This window comes from Brassica napus, chromosome A1, assembly GCF_020379485.1.
Source record: "Brassica napus cultivar Da-Ae chromosome A1, Da-Ae, whole genome shotgun sequence".
Taxonomy (NCBI): domain Eukaryota; kingdom Viridiplantae; phylum Streptophyta; class Magnoliopsida; order Brassicales; family Brassicaceae; genus Brassica; species Brassica napus.
Window position 1 is genome coordinate 436,902 of NC_063434.1, and position 20,344 is coordinate 457,245.

At 30.3% G+C, this 20,344-nt stretch overlaps 2 protein-coding genes and 1 non-coding gene across 3 annotated transcripts; all 3 read right to left on the minus strand.

Moving 5' to 3' along the window:
• Positions 1–269: 269 nt before the first annotated feature.
• Positions 270–2,639, minus strand: LOC106365006 (probable trehalose-phosphate phosphatase H). The gene is made up of 12 exons (XM_013804789.3): positions 2,521–2,639; positions 2,226–2,428; positions 1,991–2,131; positions 1,831–1,902; positions 1,652–1,744; positions 1,514–1,567; positions 1,317–1,418; positions 1,154–1,231; positions 990–1,059; positions 830–900; positions 613–705; positions 270–496 (listed from the first exon to the last, which is right to left on the minus strand). Exons 1-12 carry the CDS (start codon positions 2,522–2,524, stop codon positions 440–442), a joined length of 1,038 nt encoding a protein of 345 aa, XP_013660243.1. The 5' UTR covers positions 2,525–2,639; the 3' UTR covers positions 270–439.
• A 12,141-nt stretch (positions 2,640–14,780) lies between these two features.
• Positions 14,781–16,184, minus strand: LOC106368610 (ethylene-responsive transcription factor ERF060-like). The gene has a single exon (XM_048777716.1). It carries the CDS (start codon positions 15,748–15,750, stop codon positions 14,920–14,922), a length of 831 nt encoding a protein of 276 aa, XP_048633673.1. The 5' UTR covers positions 15,751–16,184; the 3' UTR covers positions 14,781–14,919.
• A 2,486-nt stretch (positions 16,185–18,670) lies between these two features.
• LOC106359459 lies at positions 18,671–19,859 on the minus strand. The gene is made up of 2 exons (XR_007339045.1): positions 19,485–19,859; positions 18,671–19,386 (listed from the first exon to the last, which is right to left on the minus strand). It is a non-coding gene; the product is annotated as an uncharacterized LOC106359459 (transcript).
• Between the last annotated feature and the right edge of the window lie 485 nt (positions 19,860–20,344).

Sequence of the window (20,344 nt, forward strand, 5' to 3'; positions counted from 1 at the left end):
AAAATAATTTTACCAGATGCATCAATATCTCCTAGATTTGTTTTCACTTTGAATAGTTACTTCTATTTTATATGGGGGGGGGGGGGGGGGGAGGGAATCATTACAAAATATTGAAATGTGGACTTATCTTTTAAAATTTTAACTGAAGTGAAAATAATACTTATACTAGCTTCATTTTATTTTGAGAATCATGATGACATCTAGATATAAGTCAAGTATATATATTCACGCGCAGAGATAAATTGTATATAATTTCCATATATGATCGATTATTATATAAAATGTTTTCTTTGAGAATGGATCTACATTTTTAAAAGAAATTTTACATTTGCATTCAGTACAAATTTGTTTGTGAAGATACATTGAGTACACCACGAGCAGGAAAAAAACTGGATTAACAAGTTATTAAAAAGATATCTCTCTTTTTTTATAGCTCTAATCATGCTCCAGATCTCAGTTGTTTCCATTTCACTAACCGTTGCAGGAAATCCATAACCTGTTAGAAAGAAAAAAAATGTATCAGCTATGTGCACAATATACATAAATTGTTGACTTGTAAAACACTTAATATGAACTTAATATTTATATCGAATTATATATATATCAATTTACCTCATCAGGCTCTTGCAAAGAGTAAGACGCGTTAGTTTCCTTTGGAGATTTGGAAACAAGAATGCCAAGACCCTGTCTTCTTTCTCTCAGTATCTATAACATCAAATTTATTTCGATCATCGAAAGATATTTTTAAAATATGAATCTTCCTGTGAATATATATATATATATATATATATATATATATATATATATATATATATATATATATATGTACCTTAAATGCATCTTCGTCTGTGCGATCATCGCCGATGTAAAGGGGAAAAACGTTGGTACAATTAGCGTACCCTACACAAGCCAATACTAATTTAATTAATAACCATTGATCTCAACACTAATCATATTACTCATAATTAATTATTCGATGAAGATTTTACCAAGTGACTCTAATAAAAATTCGAGGGCATTGCCTTTATCCCATTTAATGATAGGTCGAATTTCCAAAACCTGAACGATTATACCAAAACATAAACCCGTTAATTAAGAAAATAAACTCTAGTCACGTTAAAAAGTAGGAACTAATTAATTGTTAGTATCTTACTTTTCTTCCTTGGGTAAGACGGAGCTTAGGGTAGTCCTTCATTACTGATCGAACTTGATTAGCCAAATCACTCCAGTTCTGTCAGTATATAAACAAATTTACTGATTGGTTAATATTATTTTTATTGCATAAAATGGAATATTGAAAAAGAATATTATTGTACTTTCTCATCGACGCGTCGGAAGTGGACAGAGACACAAAACTTGTTGTTCTCTACGTTGGCTCCGGGAGTTGATTTTGTTTTCTCCATTAATCTTTGATACACCTGAACCAAAACATATAAAATACTGTTAGTAACAATAAATTCGTTTCTTCCTATTATTCAAATTTAGTAGACTGAAGAATGAAGGAGAATGTGACCTCGTCGATCATGGGGAGGAACTCTGTAGCTGGTTGGCAAAGAAGAGATTTATCCTGTAATTTATAAAATAACAATTAAAATTGAGAAAAATATATAATGAATTATTTATGTTAAAAGTATAGAGAAAAAAAACTTACTGCCTCATACTTGGAGCCTTGCTCTGGCCCTTTGATGTCCATTCCATGACTTCCAGCATAATACAACTCGGTCAATTTCACGAAATTATAAACCTGACAAGTATCATCATTATTATAATTAGCTTCAATATATATATAATAATTACTAATAAAATCGTGTTATTTGAAAACTTATATACCTTTTCTCTGCATCTCCCACTAACTATAGCAGTCGGAAAACAATTTGCTAGGTTCCTCACTGTTCTTCTCATCTAAAAATCAGATCCAAAAAAGAATAAGCCAAAACACTTTTCAATAAGTACATTTTTTGTTATATATAATTAGGTTTTAGAAATGAACCTGCTTAGACATGAAAGCTCGATCTGGATCATCAACAATGGGAGATAAAGTGCCATCATAATCCAGAAACATAACGATTTGTTTTCCTTCAGAAGCATGAAGAATCTCTTCGAACATTTCTAAAGCAGATGGATGTTCTTTCTGCAAAATTATACAGTTTCATTTATTATAAGAAAAAAAACCAACATAGATAAGCAGAAATTAGAGCTTGATAATCATTGACTAATATACGTACGAGCCAAGAGCTTTGTTTCATCAAAGATTTGAGATGAGTAGGAGAACAAGCTCTCATGGAATCAACCCATGAATTGATTAGTCCTCCTCCATTGTTGATAATAAGATCTTGAAGAACTTTCTTAGTTGCCGTCGTTACATCCGTATTTGATTTATTTCCTGTTTCTTTGTCCACATGTTTTGTGTTTTCTTCAATGAATCTTACTGAAAACAACAAAAGGAACAGAAAAAAGATAAGGATATGTAAAACATATAAGTGTGTTTATGTACTAATATTAACTAACTAAACAATTTACCCATTGTTTGCGAATGAGAAAGAAAATGAGATTTGAGTTTGTGAAAACAGAGTGAGAATGTATGTGTGTGGGCTTGAGAGAGACAGAGGCTGAAGTGTGGTATGGTCTGTATTTATAGTTACAAATTATTGTAGGAAAAAAAACAAGAAACTTTATTTTTTTAACAACATTTGAACTTAGCTAAAAAGGAAAAAGAAAATTCAGATATTGTGGTGTGTGTGAACGCTGGAACCCATTTGAGTGTGGGTCTGATTACTATATGGTTAGTGGGCCCCACAAAGCGGCTTTTCCGTTCTCACCGATCGTTAAGTTCAATTTAGCGTTGCAGCGTTCCCGGCAACCGCCATCGTGGTCCCCTCCCATTAACACTATATGCCTTTTCTAATATTTATTCTTATTTTGTTGCTGGTCCTAATTTGTTTTTATTAGTAATCTTCCTGTACTCGAGATAAATATAATAACAAGTTTCTATCAATGAAATGAACGATTATTTCTTTTTTCAACATATAAATTTTCTTGTTATGTTTCAAATTTCTTATTAGCTTGATGTTAAGGAAACTAGACAAACTGGCAGTTAGATATCATGTATTAAATTATAAAGTTGAGATATGATTTTATGGTTTATGAAATTAACACTTTCTGCATATGCTAGTCTACTTGTTAATTATTTTCTTAGTTTACTTGTGTTTGAAATCATGAGTTCTAATTCAAAACTATTTAGCAATGATATTGCTAATTGATATCAGGTTTATCATTTAGCAAAGATATTTGTTATAAATTATTAAGTTAGAAATGTTATTTAATTTGTTACTTCGTCTAGTTGTTATGTATCGGTATAATAGAAAATAATGTATCGGTATAATAGAAAACCTAAATCCAAATCTAGTAACGGAAATATAGTCCCTCCTAAATGGTTTAGATATGTCAAGTACATATATACATCTCAATTTCCCTTGAATATAACTTTCTTCGTGAGGCCTATCCAAAAAGAGTTACCTCTCTCTTGTATGAAGACATCAGCCGTTCTATATTTTGATCTTCTTTTTTTTCCATAAATACGTTGTCTCCACTGTGTGTTTTTTTGGTAAAATTTGTCTCCATTGTTTTGTAATCACTAAACGAAGTACGATATACAGTCGAAAACCCATATTCTTTAACATAGTACAATTGGGATTTTCAAAATGTGTTTAAAAAAAAAAGAATATCGAACAAAAAATTATCACGCTAGCTCGAATTAAGACTTTAATATTGCATCAGCCAATTATAACCCCTAACATGTAATTTTATTAATACGACAAAAAGTTTCTTTTAACTGCATCAAGCATTTTCATTAGTTAGTTTCTTTAAGCTACAGTCTATAGACTATATATATAGCTGTTGAATTTTATTGAATGCCACGTGGGTTAGTAGTTCATCACTAATAGATATTCCTCAGACTCTGTGTACAAAGTATTCATACTGCTTGATTCCGTCATAAGTTTCCATCCAATAATGATTTGCAGAAAACCTTTTTTCGAGAAACATATTCATCCATAATCTATTAACCATCCAAGTTAATCGAATACCATATATGATATTTCATTGGTATGAAATATTTAATTGTGTCCACTCCTGAGTCCTGATTATGTCCGCCGCGCATGCATGCATCAGGATTTAGTTATGAAGTTATATATAAAGAATCTGAATAGGGTTCTTAGTAACTTCTACAAGAAGGAAACCTCATAAAAACGTGATGTTAGGACTAAACTATTCAAAAAATATTCTCATGACCACTATTTTTAAACTGTTCGATTCACAATTGATAGGAACTTTTAATTATCATTTTTCAGATTCTGATTTGAATCTGATGCACTAAAACAGCATTCCGATGTTCTACGTATGTACTGTGTTTAAAACAATATTTTTCGTCACAATACGTATTTTGAGTAACTTGAACAAACGTAATCATAATGTATCAGTTCGATAGCCAAGGAGCAGGTATATATATATACGTGTCATCACCACTCATGGCGGAAGTTTTGGCGATCAAGGGATTGCTCCTGGCGGCTTCACACCTCTCTTCACCAAACGTCTGGATAAAATCCGACTCCTTAGAGCTCATCCGAGCTATCAACTCGAATACATTTCCTATGGAGCTCTATGGAGTTCTCAAGGACATCGAGTTCCTATCTGCACCTTTTGATTTCATCTTCTTTTCGCATGTCTCAAGATTATGTAACTCTCGAGCTGATTCGTTGGCGAAGAATGCTCTGTTATGTGATTGTTCTATCTTGTACTGAACCCTTTATCTTATATAATTCAACTGTTGTTCAAAAAAAAAATATATATATATACGTAACACCCGCATATGTATATATGTGATTCTGCAAGAAGGTAATAACATATGTGTCAAGTTGCATGGCATTTATGCATGATTTTTTTTAATGGGCATTTATGCATGGTTCAAAGCAAACTTCTGAACCGACACCTCACGTGTAACGAATCGAGAGTGTCTCTACCTAACATGTGGATCCCTACGAGACATAATAGTATCATATGCAAATAATTGTCCTAGTTACATTAACCCACTCTTCTCGGATCATTAATATAGCGATCTGTTAGGCTAATTACACTTGACCAAAGTCTGAAACAATTTTTCTTTTTTGAGAAAAGTCTGAAACAATTTTTGTCAAGATTCTAAATTCATGTATGAGTTGAGTGATTGTTAGAACATTCTCATGAAAATTAATTATCGATATGTTAGACATAAGTTCATGTTAGACTTGCATCAATCTCAATTACATATCGATCATTTTTCAGTAAGTTAGCACTTTATGAAAACCAAGCATAATGTCGGTCGCATTAGGTACTTTTTACATTTCTGACAATTTTTATCGCATGACATTTTTGGATGCCAGAAACTCTTATTGCAAACCACCAAACGAGTAAATTCCAGGACTGTGTACTTTATGGAAAGAAAAGCATAGTATAAATAAAACCCTGTCAAAGAAAAATCTTACCTTTTTTTCTTGGAAAATTTGAATCAATAACCAAAAAAAATAGCTCTCTCTATTTTCTTACTACAAAACTAATACTTCCTCAAATAGTCATTCAGAAAATTAACCCTTTTTTCATTTTCGGCCAATTTTTTTTTAAAAAAAAAAAGAGAAGAAAAAAACAAATATATTGAAAAAACAAATATATTTTTGTCCATTGAGTCGATGGCCTTGACTAAACTGCCAACAGCAACGGCTTCTCCAAACTTTTCGGCATAACTCGTGATTGGTGGGTCCTAAGCATGCAACAGAGACTTAATCTTGCCACGTGGAGTAGTCCATGGTGTCCACAGGTCCTGCCATGTCATCATTTACCTGTTTTCTTTTCACACAGTAATTTCTTGTATGATAGATAGTTTTGATATAATAAAAATTAAGACATGCTAATTTTTTTATAAAAGCAAATATATATATATATATGTGTGATGAATTTTATAATTATTTAGACACGATCATTTGTAAAATAGATTCTATGCAAATTCATATGAAAAGAAGAAAGTTGATAGCCTTTAATAAGAGAATATTAATAGATCAATTATATGGACGTCGTATATCAAACGAGAAAAGTTAACGATTCTTTTTGTCAAAATATATCACTATTCCATCAAGTTGCTCTCATTTCTTAATAATAAAATAACCTTGTAGGTCCTATATTTTCATTCTATACCAAATTTAATTAAGTTTATCTGGCATCCCAACCAACCCCAGTAACCTTTCAAATCGTATTCTTTTTGTAGAGTTGATCCACGCCAAATTAATGATTCTACAATAAACTAGTCTGTGGTATATGAAGAACATTATAATCACATAGATACCTTATGCTAGGAGTAAACCTAGATTTTGAGTTCTGATGATAGTAGTGAAATAATATAAATTTAGGCCGAAACGCCCCCAATCATTGAGAACTTTTCCACGGCTTAAAAAAAAAAACCACAAGCTGTTAAGATATACATGAAGTTTTTTTGTTATTTTTAATTATAAAAGGCTCTAATAGCTAGAAAATACCGATATCTATACTATACTAAAAGGAGGATATAAGCTCCCCTTAGAGTGTCCACGTAGACACAAAAAATCGTCCAATCAGAAAGTCCGAAGTTGCCACGTCATCACATTTATTTTTCGTAAAAAATGAAAAAAACAATGCAAAGGTGAGAATTGAACCCGGGTTAGTATGACATAAATATAAGGCAGATACCACTAAGCCATTGAAACTTACTTGGACACATATACAAGAATCACTAAATATGTAATCACACTCTTCTTTATATTTACAATAATATGGATTCAACTTTCAAGACTCCGATACTTTGTTTTGTAAAAAAAAAAGTAAGTGACTAATCTAATATATTCTTTGAAAGTGTGAGAACATTGACAAATATGAAAAAACATAGATTTTTATTTTCGTGACAAAGTTAACAATTTTGTAAAAGTAAGTTTAACATATAATTTTTCGTGACAAATATGAAAAAGCATAGATTTTTGTACAATTTTGACAAAACAACTTAAAACATAGTTCTCTAATGTCTTAATAAAATATTATTTAAGGGTACAATAATTAAATATATCAATTCAATAAATTTTGTAATTTATAGACAAAACAATAACACAACAAATTTTGAAACATTTGTTTAACCTATCGATTTTTTTTCATAAGAATTCAACTAAACAAGATAAAAAAAACAATTAGATTTATTTAATTACCATTTTATTCAATTTTGATTAATTTCAAATTGTAATAATGTATCTTTTTGAAGTTACAAAAAAATAATGTTTTTTCTTTATTACACTAGCATTATATATAGATTTCATATACAAAAATAAATATAATATAACAACATAAGCTTGCTTTCCCCGATTCATATGAAAACTTTTTAAGTTATCCACCAAAGCACATTAATTAAATCAATCAAATTGTTAGAATACAACAAATTTATATATAATTTTATTTTAAATTAAATTATTTAAAAAGTGTATTTTCATTAAAAACAAAATAATAAATAAGTAAATTGATTTGATGATAATTTTTATGACATATGTATATTATGTGAAAGAAATATAAGCTTAATATGGAAAAAAAATCTTAAATACAAAAAAAAACTCTGAAATTAACAAAAAACTAATAAAAATTAAACTTTGATATCAATTGAAAGCTTCTTAGACAATATTAATAAAATATTTAAGCGATAATTAGACAAATTTGATTTTTTTGCCATCCAAAAGTTTATTATTAATTAGGATCAGTTATTTCAAGATGTTTAAGAAATGATAAAATTAAATGATATATAAATTATAAATAGTAGTACTTTGTAAAGCTGACTTAGATAACACATCTGCACATCATTTTCAGTCCTTTTTGATGCCTAAATTCAATTTCTTCAGAGCATTTATTTCACAAAGAGATCGTATGAGATATTGTTTTGATATTCAGATTTGTTTCTTGACTGTTAAGAAGATTGATAACTGTAAAAATGTCTCCTTCGAATATTATATGTCTATAACCGAGTCCCCAACATGAGACAACTTTGTTTAAAAAGTAAATAATTTCATTTTTTTATATTATATAATAAATATATATTATTTACTGATAATAAAATATAGTTATTCATCTATCACAAATATCTATGCAAATATGTGAATCAAGTAGAACAATCAAACAACATAATGATTTCCACAAAGAAAATTTAAAAAATATTTATGTTATGTAGTCTTATTTTATATTCTTTAAATAATGTAATACAATATTATACATTATTTTTTTAGAATTGAGAAATGCATATATATATCAGTTAGACAATTTAAGCGATAATTAGACAAATTTGATTTTTTTGCCAGCCAAAAGTTTATTATTAATTAACATCAGTTATTTATGAAAGGATGGACAAAAAAATAGGATGGAGATAAATGATATATGAACTATGAATAGTACTTTGTAAAGCTGACTTATTTTCACATCTGCACATCCATTTCCAGTCATTTTTGATGCATAAATTCAATTTTTCCAGAGCAATTATTCCACAAAGAGATCGTATGAGATATTGTTTTGATATTCAGATTTGTTTCTTGACTGTTAAGAAGATTGATAACTAAAAAATGCCTCATTCGAATATGATATGTCTATAACCGAGTCCCCAACATGAGACAAGTTTGTTTTAAAAGTAAATAATTTTATTTTTCTTATATTATATAATAAATATATATTATTTACTGATAACAAAAATATAGTTATTCATCTATCACAAATAACTATGCAAATATGTGAATCAAATAGAACAATCAAACAACATAATGATTTCCACAAAGAAAATTTAAAAAAATATATTTATGTTATGTAGTCTTATTTTATATTCTTTACATAATGTAATACAATATTATACATTATTTTTTTCAAAATTGAGAAATACATATAATATCTTATCCGCGCGTAGCGCGGTTAAAAAATCTAGTCTTTATAATGTTCAGTTACTTTAGTAGATAAGAATAAATACACAAAAAAAAAGAAGAATAAATATGTACATATATACGATCAAAACGAACGCATGCATAACTTATATATATATGAACGAATGTAAAAAAGGGAACTGAATCAATGTAATTTTTTAGACTTACTTTCTGAAATAAAGTATGTACTATATATCAATTCCAAACCATAATCACATAACTAAATTACAGTTCTATTAGGTTTATCGAGAGCCTTTCAGAAATGTTGGAGCTTAATCTGTAGTGCAGAAGATCATCTTTAAAGAGAGAAAAGGACGTTCTTACTTTAAAATCATCGATGTCTATTGATTATGTGTTAAAGGAAAATGTCGTAGGTTACTCTTTATGATCTCCAAGAGTCGCCAATCTACAATTTGGGTGGCTTCTCTTTATATCACCATGGCCTTCAAACCTTTAATGGACCGACACTTTTTCGATGATTAAAGCTATGAGGTTGATATTATGATCATCCTTTTAACGTATCTGAAAGGCATGCATATTAATCATGCGACATGAAGTTCAGTATATTTGTTATTATTATGAAAATCGCTAAAGAACATTACCCGATAATATATGTGATATCCACTTGTGTCTAGTTGAATTATCCGGTGTATATTTATGTCTATGCCACATTGAACTGATATAACATCGCTAAACGCGTATGTAAAATAACTCAATACAACATGTCACTGGCAATGCTGAATTCAACCTATTTCATCACTAAAAGGTTAAAAAGCACATAGGTTAACTATTCCACGCGAATAGCATGGTGCAGCGATGTCGATCTCGAAATTATTTTAGTTTTCTTTTATAAAATAGTTTTCAAAATGATCAACTGTTTTGTTACCAAAAAAAAGATCAACTGTTTAACTATAATATAGAAACGAAATCGCTAGAAGGATCTGAACGGGAACTAGTTGAATCGATTGTGACATTTACAAAGAACAAGAATGGATCATAGTAAGCTTCGCGCTGGAGTTTTTCACTTTCGACGTGTCTTGCATTACGGGTTAAGTGATTAACTCTAAATCCTCCCAGTTTTTGGTCTTTAAAGATTAAATATACAAGATAACAAAACATTATTCTTTATCTAAATTGGGCACATAAAGTTGATGTGTCCTCTAATTTTCTCTTTTCCCTAATCAACCAACCAAGCACGTGCCCTTCTCTATCACATGAATGTATTTTATAAGCACACATATTTAAAGTTTGACGTGTATATCATCACTTTATAGTTTATACACGTCTAAATATCTCTATAAATCTATCATATATCTACTCCTGATTGGATAAAAATACGTTATACATAATTATTTTTTGCTAAATGCTGTATAATATATATTTGCTAATTACTTTTAAATTCAAATTTCGCCAGATAATTTCCAAAAAAGTATTCCTCTAGTAGTCTTGTGTTAATGAAAATGTTGCTTTGAATCAAATATCATATGCGCATCAATAAATAATTAAATATATACGCTTTGTATTTGGCATGCACAAGCGGATGTTTTAGATCAATATTAATGAATTGATTTAAAAATAAATTATTTTCCGCGGTAATCACAATAGTCTCACGTACTGACGTACATACCCATGTCATCGGGCCTCTTGGTTTAACAAATCATATCAGCAAAGAAAAAAAGAAAATCATATCAGAGTATAGAAACATCCCAACTCTAATTTGGACCAGCGAGGCCGAGGCGCCGCCACACCTACCCCGTTAAATTCCAATTCCAACTTTTTCGGGCCATATTTTTAATAAAACACACACAAGTATTATATGATCCATAATTCGGCCCAAGTATCACACTATAGATCTTTTAAAAATGCTTAAAAGACCTTTAATCAATCACTAAGCATGTGCATATACAAAGTTATATGGTGGATTTAAAGTAAACTAAACCTTTTGCAAATGGGCCTGAAAGATCTGTCTAATATCTGGAAAAAAATTATAAAGTAAAAGAGCGATTACAATAATTTTGTGAACATCTAATACATGTATCTGATTTAACTAGTTGATGTGATTTGGCATTAAAGTGATTTAACTAATGTTAACCAGTAGGGATGGGTGTTCGGATGTTTTGGATTTTCGGATATTTTGGTATAGAAGTATAGAACCCGTTCGGGTATTTCTATACTTCGGATCGGTTCGGATATTTTTGTTCGGGTTCAGTTATTTCGGATCGGGTTCGGATATTTAGATTTTGAAAAATTAAATTAAATTTTTCATTTCTCAAAATTTTTATATTTAAAAATATAACTTTCACTTAAATATTTTTTATTTTTAATAGATTGAATGGTTAATAGATTTGGACATAACATTTTGAAACTAAAAAGACATTAATTTGATTATTGTTTTTAAATTTTAGATGTAACTTTTTGTTAATTCTTGAAATAAAAAGTTTGACATGCATTTTAAATGAGTAGCAAATCATTTTCTCTGTAATTTTATGTATATCATATGAACTTAAAATATGTGTAGTATCAATATAAATATTTTATATAAAATGAGAAATATAAACTAGAAATATAAGGTTAATTATACATATGTTCGGTTATCTTCGGATATCCATTCGGGTTCGGATATTTTGCTACTTCGGTTCAAATTTCAGTTTGAATTTTTCGGATGAGTTTCAGGTGCAGCTTCGGATATCGGGCAAAATACCCACCCCTATTAACCACAAACAAAAAATGTAATGGCATTGAAGCCTATGTGACAAGTCGGAGAGCTTGGCTAGAGTTGTTGAGGATTGAAGAAGATCAAGGGACTTGTGCTTTCCCCTTTTTCAAGAAATCTAACCCAGTTTTCAAGCTGAACCCGAGATCACAAGTTCCACAACCAAATAGAAACACACAGCGCTATACTTACTGAAAAGAACAGGGCATACACGCAAAATGGATCTTGAATAGATGTTCTCATGGCAAAAGAAAACCCTTACGTAATAGTTTTGAACATTATAAGTAACTATCAAAGGAAGAACCTTTATCTTCCTCCATAAACTCCTAAACCTACTCAAGTCATTTTGACAGTTTTAAAGACATTCAAATGCAAACCCAAACTCCAGAAGCAATTTTAAAAAGTTTTCAAAACAAAGTGCAAACATAACACTAAGGTAGCTAAACAAAGTGCAAACAAAAATTGCTTGATCCGCACTTAAAATAACTAATTAATAAACATGAAAAAACAACCATAAAACTACGACAAAAATTGATTTAGATATATTAATATTATGTTATTGATAACTAATTAATAAACATAAAAAAATCATAAAGTCACATAAATAGCATATAATTTTTTTATAATACATTAAATCCATAAAAAAATACATTAGGACACACAAATTATATTATAATGTGGATGATATAATTAACGGTTTACAAGATAAAATAAAATTACTTAATATAAACTATCAAATTATGTTTAAAAATGTCATATTAAACAATTATTTAATAAAAAAAATATTAAATATATATATATATATATCATCACTTAAACCAAATACATATTTATTTATAAAAAATAGAAAGCATTCTAGTTATGTTTTAGAATCGATGTATACAAAATAGAATAATAATTTAATCGGTATATTATCATATTTTATCAAAATTCAAGTGTGTATTTTTATTTTTTATTGAAACTTTTCAATAAATTTTGTATTTTCTTTGAATCTTCCCCCTATAAATAACAAAATCAAAGTTTCTCCGTATATGACAAGATAAATATATTTTTATTAGTCTTCTATAATAGTATTTACGAAGTGATTTTTCACATTTGAGCTCTCACGTTAAAAGTTAAAGTGGTTAGTATCGTTTATATCTTTAATGAATAAATTATATAAATTACCTATAAAATAAAAACGAATTTAAATGATTTTGATTAGATAAATGTATAATAATAATAAAATTATCCAAATCTAAATATATATTTATATATATTAAAATAAAAAGATAATTCCTATATATACCATGTGTTGTTATCTAAAAAAATATCTTTTAAGAAAAAGTTAAAAATTAAAAAAAAAAACAGAAAACACACAAATATTAATGAAGTAAATTCTTAATTTTATATAATTGAAAAGAGAATATTGAGTGATTTCTTAAGATTTATCTATTGATAATGAATATGGCGTACAAAAGAAATTTCAAAAAAATATTCGTAAGAATGTTTAAACAGAAACATAAATAATAATTGGTTAAAAACATAAATAATAATTTATTATAATCTTTTAATTAGGAAAGAAAATATTAATAAGAAATTATAAAATGTTTATGTCTGCATGCACGGGTGAAACACTTAGTTATAAAGAATCACAAGTTCAAAAATCTATTTCAATGTTTTTTTTGCCGTGAAGCACCGTCTTTATGTGCTGAAATAGTGTTTAGAAACCCGACCCGGATCCACAGTCGAACGGTAAACCATGTGACCCGGTATGTAATCTTGGTTGTGTTTTAAGATTCGAATAATGTAATTAAAAAGTCTAAAAAATAAAAATTAAGTAATTTTTATTTATTATTTTTAGACTTTTTAATTACATTATTAGAACCTATTTTGTATTCTAATTAAGAAGTGATCATGTGGATTATGAATTTATTAACAAAACTAGTTGATGTGATTTGGTATTAATTTATTTTTGTTATCGATAATTTATTACAATTTTATGTTTTACTTTTTATTTATTTTGGATTTAAAGTGTAATTTTATTATTCACATTATACATTTAAATACTTATAAATTTTAAGTATATATTTATTCAATGTCATAACTCTTAATTTGCTACAAAATTGTCAAATAGTTTTTTTTTGATATTTTGTATGTGAAACGAAAATAACAATAAAAACACTAAAATTAATTATTTTTCCAAATGTTTTTAGAACATAAAACATTTCTTATATTTTTAATATATTATTATATAACATAATTAGTTATTTAATTAACATACGGTTCGTTCATGGTCGACCTAATAATCTGGTAGTTCGATAAATTGGTTGGAAGTCCGATAAATTGTTTGAGTCGGGTTTCAAAACACTGGCCGAAAGAAACGAATCAGAATACTGGATTAGGCAGCTTTGTTCATTGTTCTGTAAATACATATAATATATATATATACGTTATTTAATAATGGCGACAACAGACTCTTAGATTAGTTGTATACATCATTGTTAATCTTTGCCACATTTGATGGTTATTATAAGATTGTTTCTTTAATAAAGAATCATATACTTTTGCGGCTTATGTGTTCCCACTCGTCAATTAGGTACCCCTCTCTGGCCCTTTGCCTTCCACAAAAGACATAAAATACAACATACACTTTTAGAATCTATATAATTAATTCATCTTTGATTACAATATATTATGGAATTTCTTTATAAGAAATATTTCTATCAGTAGCATTTTGCTTTGTTGAACCCATGATTATGAAATATGCTAGGTTTGTACTTGGATCCGTAAATTTTCTGTTCCCATCATGTTTTTTACACCACCAAATGTGAATTTGAATCACACAACGTTAACTTTAACTATAATAATAAAAAAAATGGTATTGAACATTACATTACACTAGTAGATTATAATCTTTGTAATATACTTAGCATGCAAACCTCCGAAAAAACATGAAGATGATAATAACAAAAGAAAGAGTATAATTTAGAATAAATTTACATTCATTAGAAACTTAAAGATGATAATACATGGAAGCTTCTCCGGTTGGTCAGAGACAAGGTTTGTGAGAAAAAAAAAACATAAACCAGCCAGACCGAACACATGGAGGAAGATTTCAACAGAAAACAAGCCTAGATGATTCTCCCACAACTGTTAAAAAAATTAAGTTGCAGAGATTATCTAACTAATAAGACACTTAATAGCATACACTGCTGTTAAAGACAAAAACACTTAAGATTCGGACAACTTGCTAATCGCATCCCAATCAATCTCCACAGAAGGAAACTTCTCCAGCACGAAACTCCCAATCTCATCAAACCCTGAATCCGAGAAATCCAAGAACGTAGTGGTAATACCAGATTCTGGCGAAGATGATTCAACCTGAGACTCATCAGAAAACGAATTCTCATCAGCTCTCAGAAACCCATATTCACTTTCTTGATACTCCTCTGCTTTTGGCGGGAAAAGCTCTGTTTCAGAACAGGGGAGATCATCATCCTCTGTCTTTCTCAAGCTCTGGCAAATCGCTTCGAGCTTTGCTTCAACAGAGGGATGAAGAGGCTTGAAGCTGCCATCACCACCTCCGTATCCATACTCGTGCCTCATGTGTGGAAAATTAAGCCTCGCGAGCTCGCCACGAAGCTGGTAAGCAGCTTGATCATAAGCCATGGCTGCTTCTTCAGCCGTGTCGTAAGTTCCAAGCCAGAGCCGGGTCCGGTTCTTGGGCAAACGGATCTCAGCAACCCACTTCCCCCAGTGCCTTTGTCTGACTCCTCTGTAGAGTTTCTGAACGGCCATGTTCTTCATTGGGACAGGCTTTGGAGAGAGGTTTGAGATGTTGGTGCTGCGTCTCTGGTTAAGCTGGTTTTGGATCTGGTTGATTTGGTAAGGTGTGAGCTGGTTTAGACCGAGAGGTGCGGTTTGATTGAAACCGAAGATTGTGTTTGGAATGGGAGGAAGAGAAGAGACAGAGTTGGTCAAAGGGTTAAGTACTTTCATGAGCTCTTCTTTAAAAGGATCAGAATGATCAGTGCTGCTACTGAACATATCTATGGCTGCCATGGATCTTATTAGGATAGACTTCTGAAACTGATTGGAAAAACAAGAGAGACAGGGAAGGATATAAACTGATGTTAGTTATATTTTTGCTCTCTATAAATTTGATTTTTGTTTTTTTTTTTGGCACTTGGTTCCTCTGGATATGAAGTTCTTTGCTTATATAATACGAGAAGCTTAGCCGCCCATTGATCTCTTAGTATATTTTTAACTATATAAATTAACACTAAACAATTTTTTATTAATATAGTTTTTCTACATCTTGTTTGATGCTTTTGTTCTATTCACAACTTGTTAGCTTCTCGTCAGCTCGAAGATATCTTTTATTCATTCCAAGGAGGCTTATAGGAGAACGACTTCCACATATTCTTTGGATCTACGCCGTTCCCGGGGAATGTTTCAAAAGAATAGACTTTATGACGTGTGTGATAATGAATAATCAACCATCATGGATTTAAAATCCTAACAGCAAATTTTAGCAAAAGCTAAGAACAACATTCTAGTTTTCAAATTGAAAAAGAAGAAACAGATTGCAATACTTTCATTGCGAATGTTAATTCCACCATACAATAAAAAGCGTTAAATGTATTTCACTAGTCACATTTCATTTGGTCATATTACAATATTAAATTGCTTTAAAACAATAATTTCTTGTCCAGTTCTATTTCACCCAAAAATAGTTCAGGTTTAATGAGTTTTTATTGTTAAAAAAGAACCACAATTAACTTAGCTCGTAATAAATTTTATTTAAATTTACGATTAAAAATGCCATTTATCGGGTTCATGATATATATTGCATAATGTGTCTGGTTTGTGTGATAAAATTTATAAATAACTTTTTACAGAAATGAAATCAATATATATTGCAACTTCTCATTTGATCTTTGACTCTTGCTTTGGAAGTTATTTTCAATAAAATTGCGGCAATAGAATCTTTTCCGCAATAAATAAACAAAAACATTGTAAGAGCCAAAAGTCATATTGTTGATTCTACAGCAAGTTGAAAGGCCAATTTGCCTTCTAGCCACTTATTTTCTTTGAGCCAATGTCTTTTTATTAAGTCAAAATATAACATGGAATTTCCATGTATTTTACTCATACGAATTGGAAGGAAAACAAAAAATGGAATCATTAGTTGAAAAATCATCCATGCAAACATATATAAATGTAGTAATAATATCAACCATGAGAAATTTGGTGGTCGTTATATTATTCCCTATTCCAAAATGTAGTCTATGTTGTCAAATTCATAAAATCGTATTTGAGTATTACTCACGTAGATGTATCTTCAACTATATGAGTATGCATAGGTAAAATGTATGTACAAGTGGGGAATATGAAAATATAATAAAATAAAAGATCTATTTGTGAGCAAGAAAAATAGTGAGAGAAATTCAAGAAAGCTATAGAAGGAAGATGGAAAGAGGTGAGAACTCAGGGAGGTCGAAGTTTGCGTCACAAGGAAGCAAATGGATCTTCTTTTCACCACTTTTTAAATGAAAGATTTACATTATAGGTCATTTTATGACTTTTTATTTCACTCTAAGTCACTTCTTTCTATTAGAGCACTTCTTTTCAAAGAGTATTTGAGTCTTAACATTTTCAGTTCAATTCTAACCATAACATTGACTAACTGAACCTGGAAAGTGGCGGGCCTTTGTTCCCAGCCATTGATTTTTTTTATATTTCGATGGCTGATCTCTCTCTCTCTCTCTCTCTCTCTCTCTCTCTCTCTCTCTCTCTCTCTCTCTCTCTCTCTCTCTCTCTCTCTCTCTCTCTCTCTCTCTCTCTCTCTCTCTCTCACGTCAGGTGAGCTAAATAATATATAGCTTAGAAAAGAAGGCCAAATTGGAGATTTAGCAGCGGCACAACATTCGGCGATGACTCTTTGTGGTGATTCTATCAAACTCGGCTAAAAATATGATTTATCTAAATAATTCAAGTTTTTGTGTGTTTAGATGTTTACAACTCGATGCTAAGCAACATAAATGATAAGAAAACATTAAACTATATCGATTACGTTAAAATGATATGCGGCTGCGCTAGAAAATAATTGCAGAGTAAATGGAAACTCTAAAAGAAAGAAGACAAAGTATTTACGTGTTTGCCATTAATGAAAAAAAAAATTGAAAAAGAGAGTCTAAGTCGAACTCATGACATCTTGAACAAATATCATCAATATTCCACTAGACCACACAACGATTCTTCAATATATTGTTCACAAATAAAAATAAAATTCATATATGTATCCGAAAATTAAGAAATATTCTTAAAATTAATCTCCAACGGATTTTAAAATTTTTTCAGTTTTCTATTAATTTCAAAAAGATGAATTTATGTACGTAAACATGGAATATAATGTCATTTTTGTGTACACTTCCCTGTGGAATAACTATCTCATCCATGTGTACAACTAAACTCGTGTACAATAAAACAAGTTTGAGGCATTTGTGTACACTTCTCCTGTGGATAAGTTTTTCTTTTAAATCCATGTGTACAATTGATCTCGTGTACAATAAAACCAGTTTGGTTTCGATATTGGGATTTAATAAACCAGTCGAATAAAGTACATTTTCCAGTTGAGGCACTTTTGTTTTTGTTTTTTATTTATATGTCCACCCCTAAGATGCATATCAATTATCAAGTGTATAATCGATCTTCTGCTGTGTTTGAATTTTGCTGTGGTGTTTCAATATTGCAGTTGTGCTATCCTGGAGACAGACGCTTACTAACAGCTGAAGGATGAATGTCAGACCCTCCAGTCCGAGCTTCTGAAGGTGGTGGCTGGTTACAAGTTTTTGTGGACAGGCTACACGTTAAATATGAATCTATAATATGTAGGTAAAAAAACTTTTTAACTTTTCACTTAAGTAATAGTTTAATATGCATCCTTGTATTGGTGGCTTTCACTATGTTATATGCTATAATAGTTTCAAATCCCATAAATTCCATAGCAAATTCTATGCACATTACATTACATTACAACAAAATAATCATACAAACTGTCCATGTGTACACTACAAACTGTCCATGTATACACTACAAACTGTCCATGTGTACACCTACAAACTATCCATGTGTACACCTATTAACTGTCCCATAAGAATGAAAATGTTGCTGGACTTCCTCTTGGATACATGCGTAACCAGTAACCAGTTAAAGAAGATCTTCTACAGAATCTAGAAACCGTTAAAACCAGAGAAGTTTTACAAATTCGAAAGCTCAATGTATAAACTTTCTGATGCAGATACCTAACTTTATTGTTTGTGAACTGGCACATTTCTAGCAGCTTTCACGACTATTAACAAGAATGCCCAATAACAAAATGCAAACAAACTCACTAAGAGGACATATATAGAAGTCAGAAGTTCACGAGGTCACCTGTTTCCTGGTAATAGCTGAGCCGCAAGATAATTAAAACCAGACATAGGACAAATCCTATTGAAAACACAACACGGACCAAATCAAGTTATCAAAAGTTGAATACACATACATGCGCTTGCTTGGGTACCGGTCCGTCGCGAACTGCTTCTCAATCAATCAACCGGTCGTCCGTCATCTCCAGCTCCGGTGCCTCTGCAATTAGTCTCACTCCATTAATTTTTCCATCATCAAAAGACAAACCACTTCCTCGGTTCTCCTCTGCAACACATGCAATTGATTAGAAAGATCGAAACCAACACACGATTAAAACCCTAAATCTGAAACAAACAACATTGTAAACAAAAAAACTCACTGACCTTCCGTTTTCTCTTTCTGCTACCCTCCTCCTCCTCGTCATTAAACCTTTTCTCTGTCTCCAATTTCTCCGACGTCAGAAAACACCTTCTAAGTTTATCGAACAATCGTAACCGTAATTTTTGTTTGTGGGTGAAAGTAAACCAAAAATTTTTTTTTTTGCCTTTTACGGACCCAATGTTTATTATGAAGCAAAAATTAATTTCGTCTTGGGCCCACAACCAAATCACTTATTTTTTCAAAATTCGAATGCCGAAACAAAGTAACCAGCCAAGAAGTCAAATTACTTAGATACCCATCTCTAGTTTCACTTTTTCAAGGAGAAATAGGTCTATAACCACTAAAAAGTGCCTTCGTAGCACAATGTGCTCTTGGGTGTAATAAAAACTGGTAAAGTGACCATTTATGTTATAAACTCTTTTTAAATTCCTTTTGACAATGTTTTGTTTCTTTTTTTTATAAAATAACATCGTCAGAATGTGATGTAAGATTATCATTTTTTGTTTTAATGTGGAAGAAAGAAGAGATCTCAAATTATACAATGGTTTAAAAAAAAAAATCAAATCAATAAATTGCGCTCACATCTCATTTCATTGCACAGTTTTCTTATCTTTTTGCACCGAGTAAAAACATCATAAAAACCGAAAGTTAATAATTACCTAAAAATATTTTTTTCCTTAAAAATCAATGGAAATCGTATTATTGTCTTATTAGGTAATCTCCCTTCAAAAACCCAATGTGGGGTCAGTTATTTAGAGAACAAAAATATATGGGATCCACTTTAGCGTGTACACACGTAGGATCCTACGTGGAAATCACTATCTCTCGGTTCTCCACGACTGACAAGTGACAAAAGCTAAAG

What these genes read in the sequence shown, in the direction of transcription:
- LOC106365006 (XM_013804789.3), bottom strand. An exon ending in GAGCTTTCATGTCTAAGCAG is followed by an intron (nt 1,903 to 1,990) that starts GTTCATTTCTAA and finishes TCTGATTTTTAG; the next exon opens with ATGAGAAGAACAGTGAGGAA. An exon ending in GTCTTACCCAAGGAAGAAAA is followed by an intron (nt 1,060 to 1,153) that starts GTAAGATACTAA and finishes ATAATCGTTCAG; the next exon opens with GTTTTGGAAATTCGACCTAT.
- LOC106368610 (XM_048777716.1), bottom strand. Translation starts at nt 15,750, where the DNA reads ATGGCAGCCATAGATATGTTCAGTAGCAGCACTGATCATTCTGATCCT.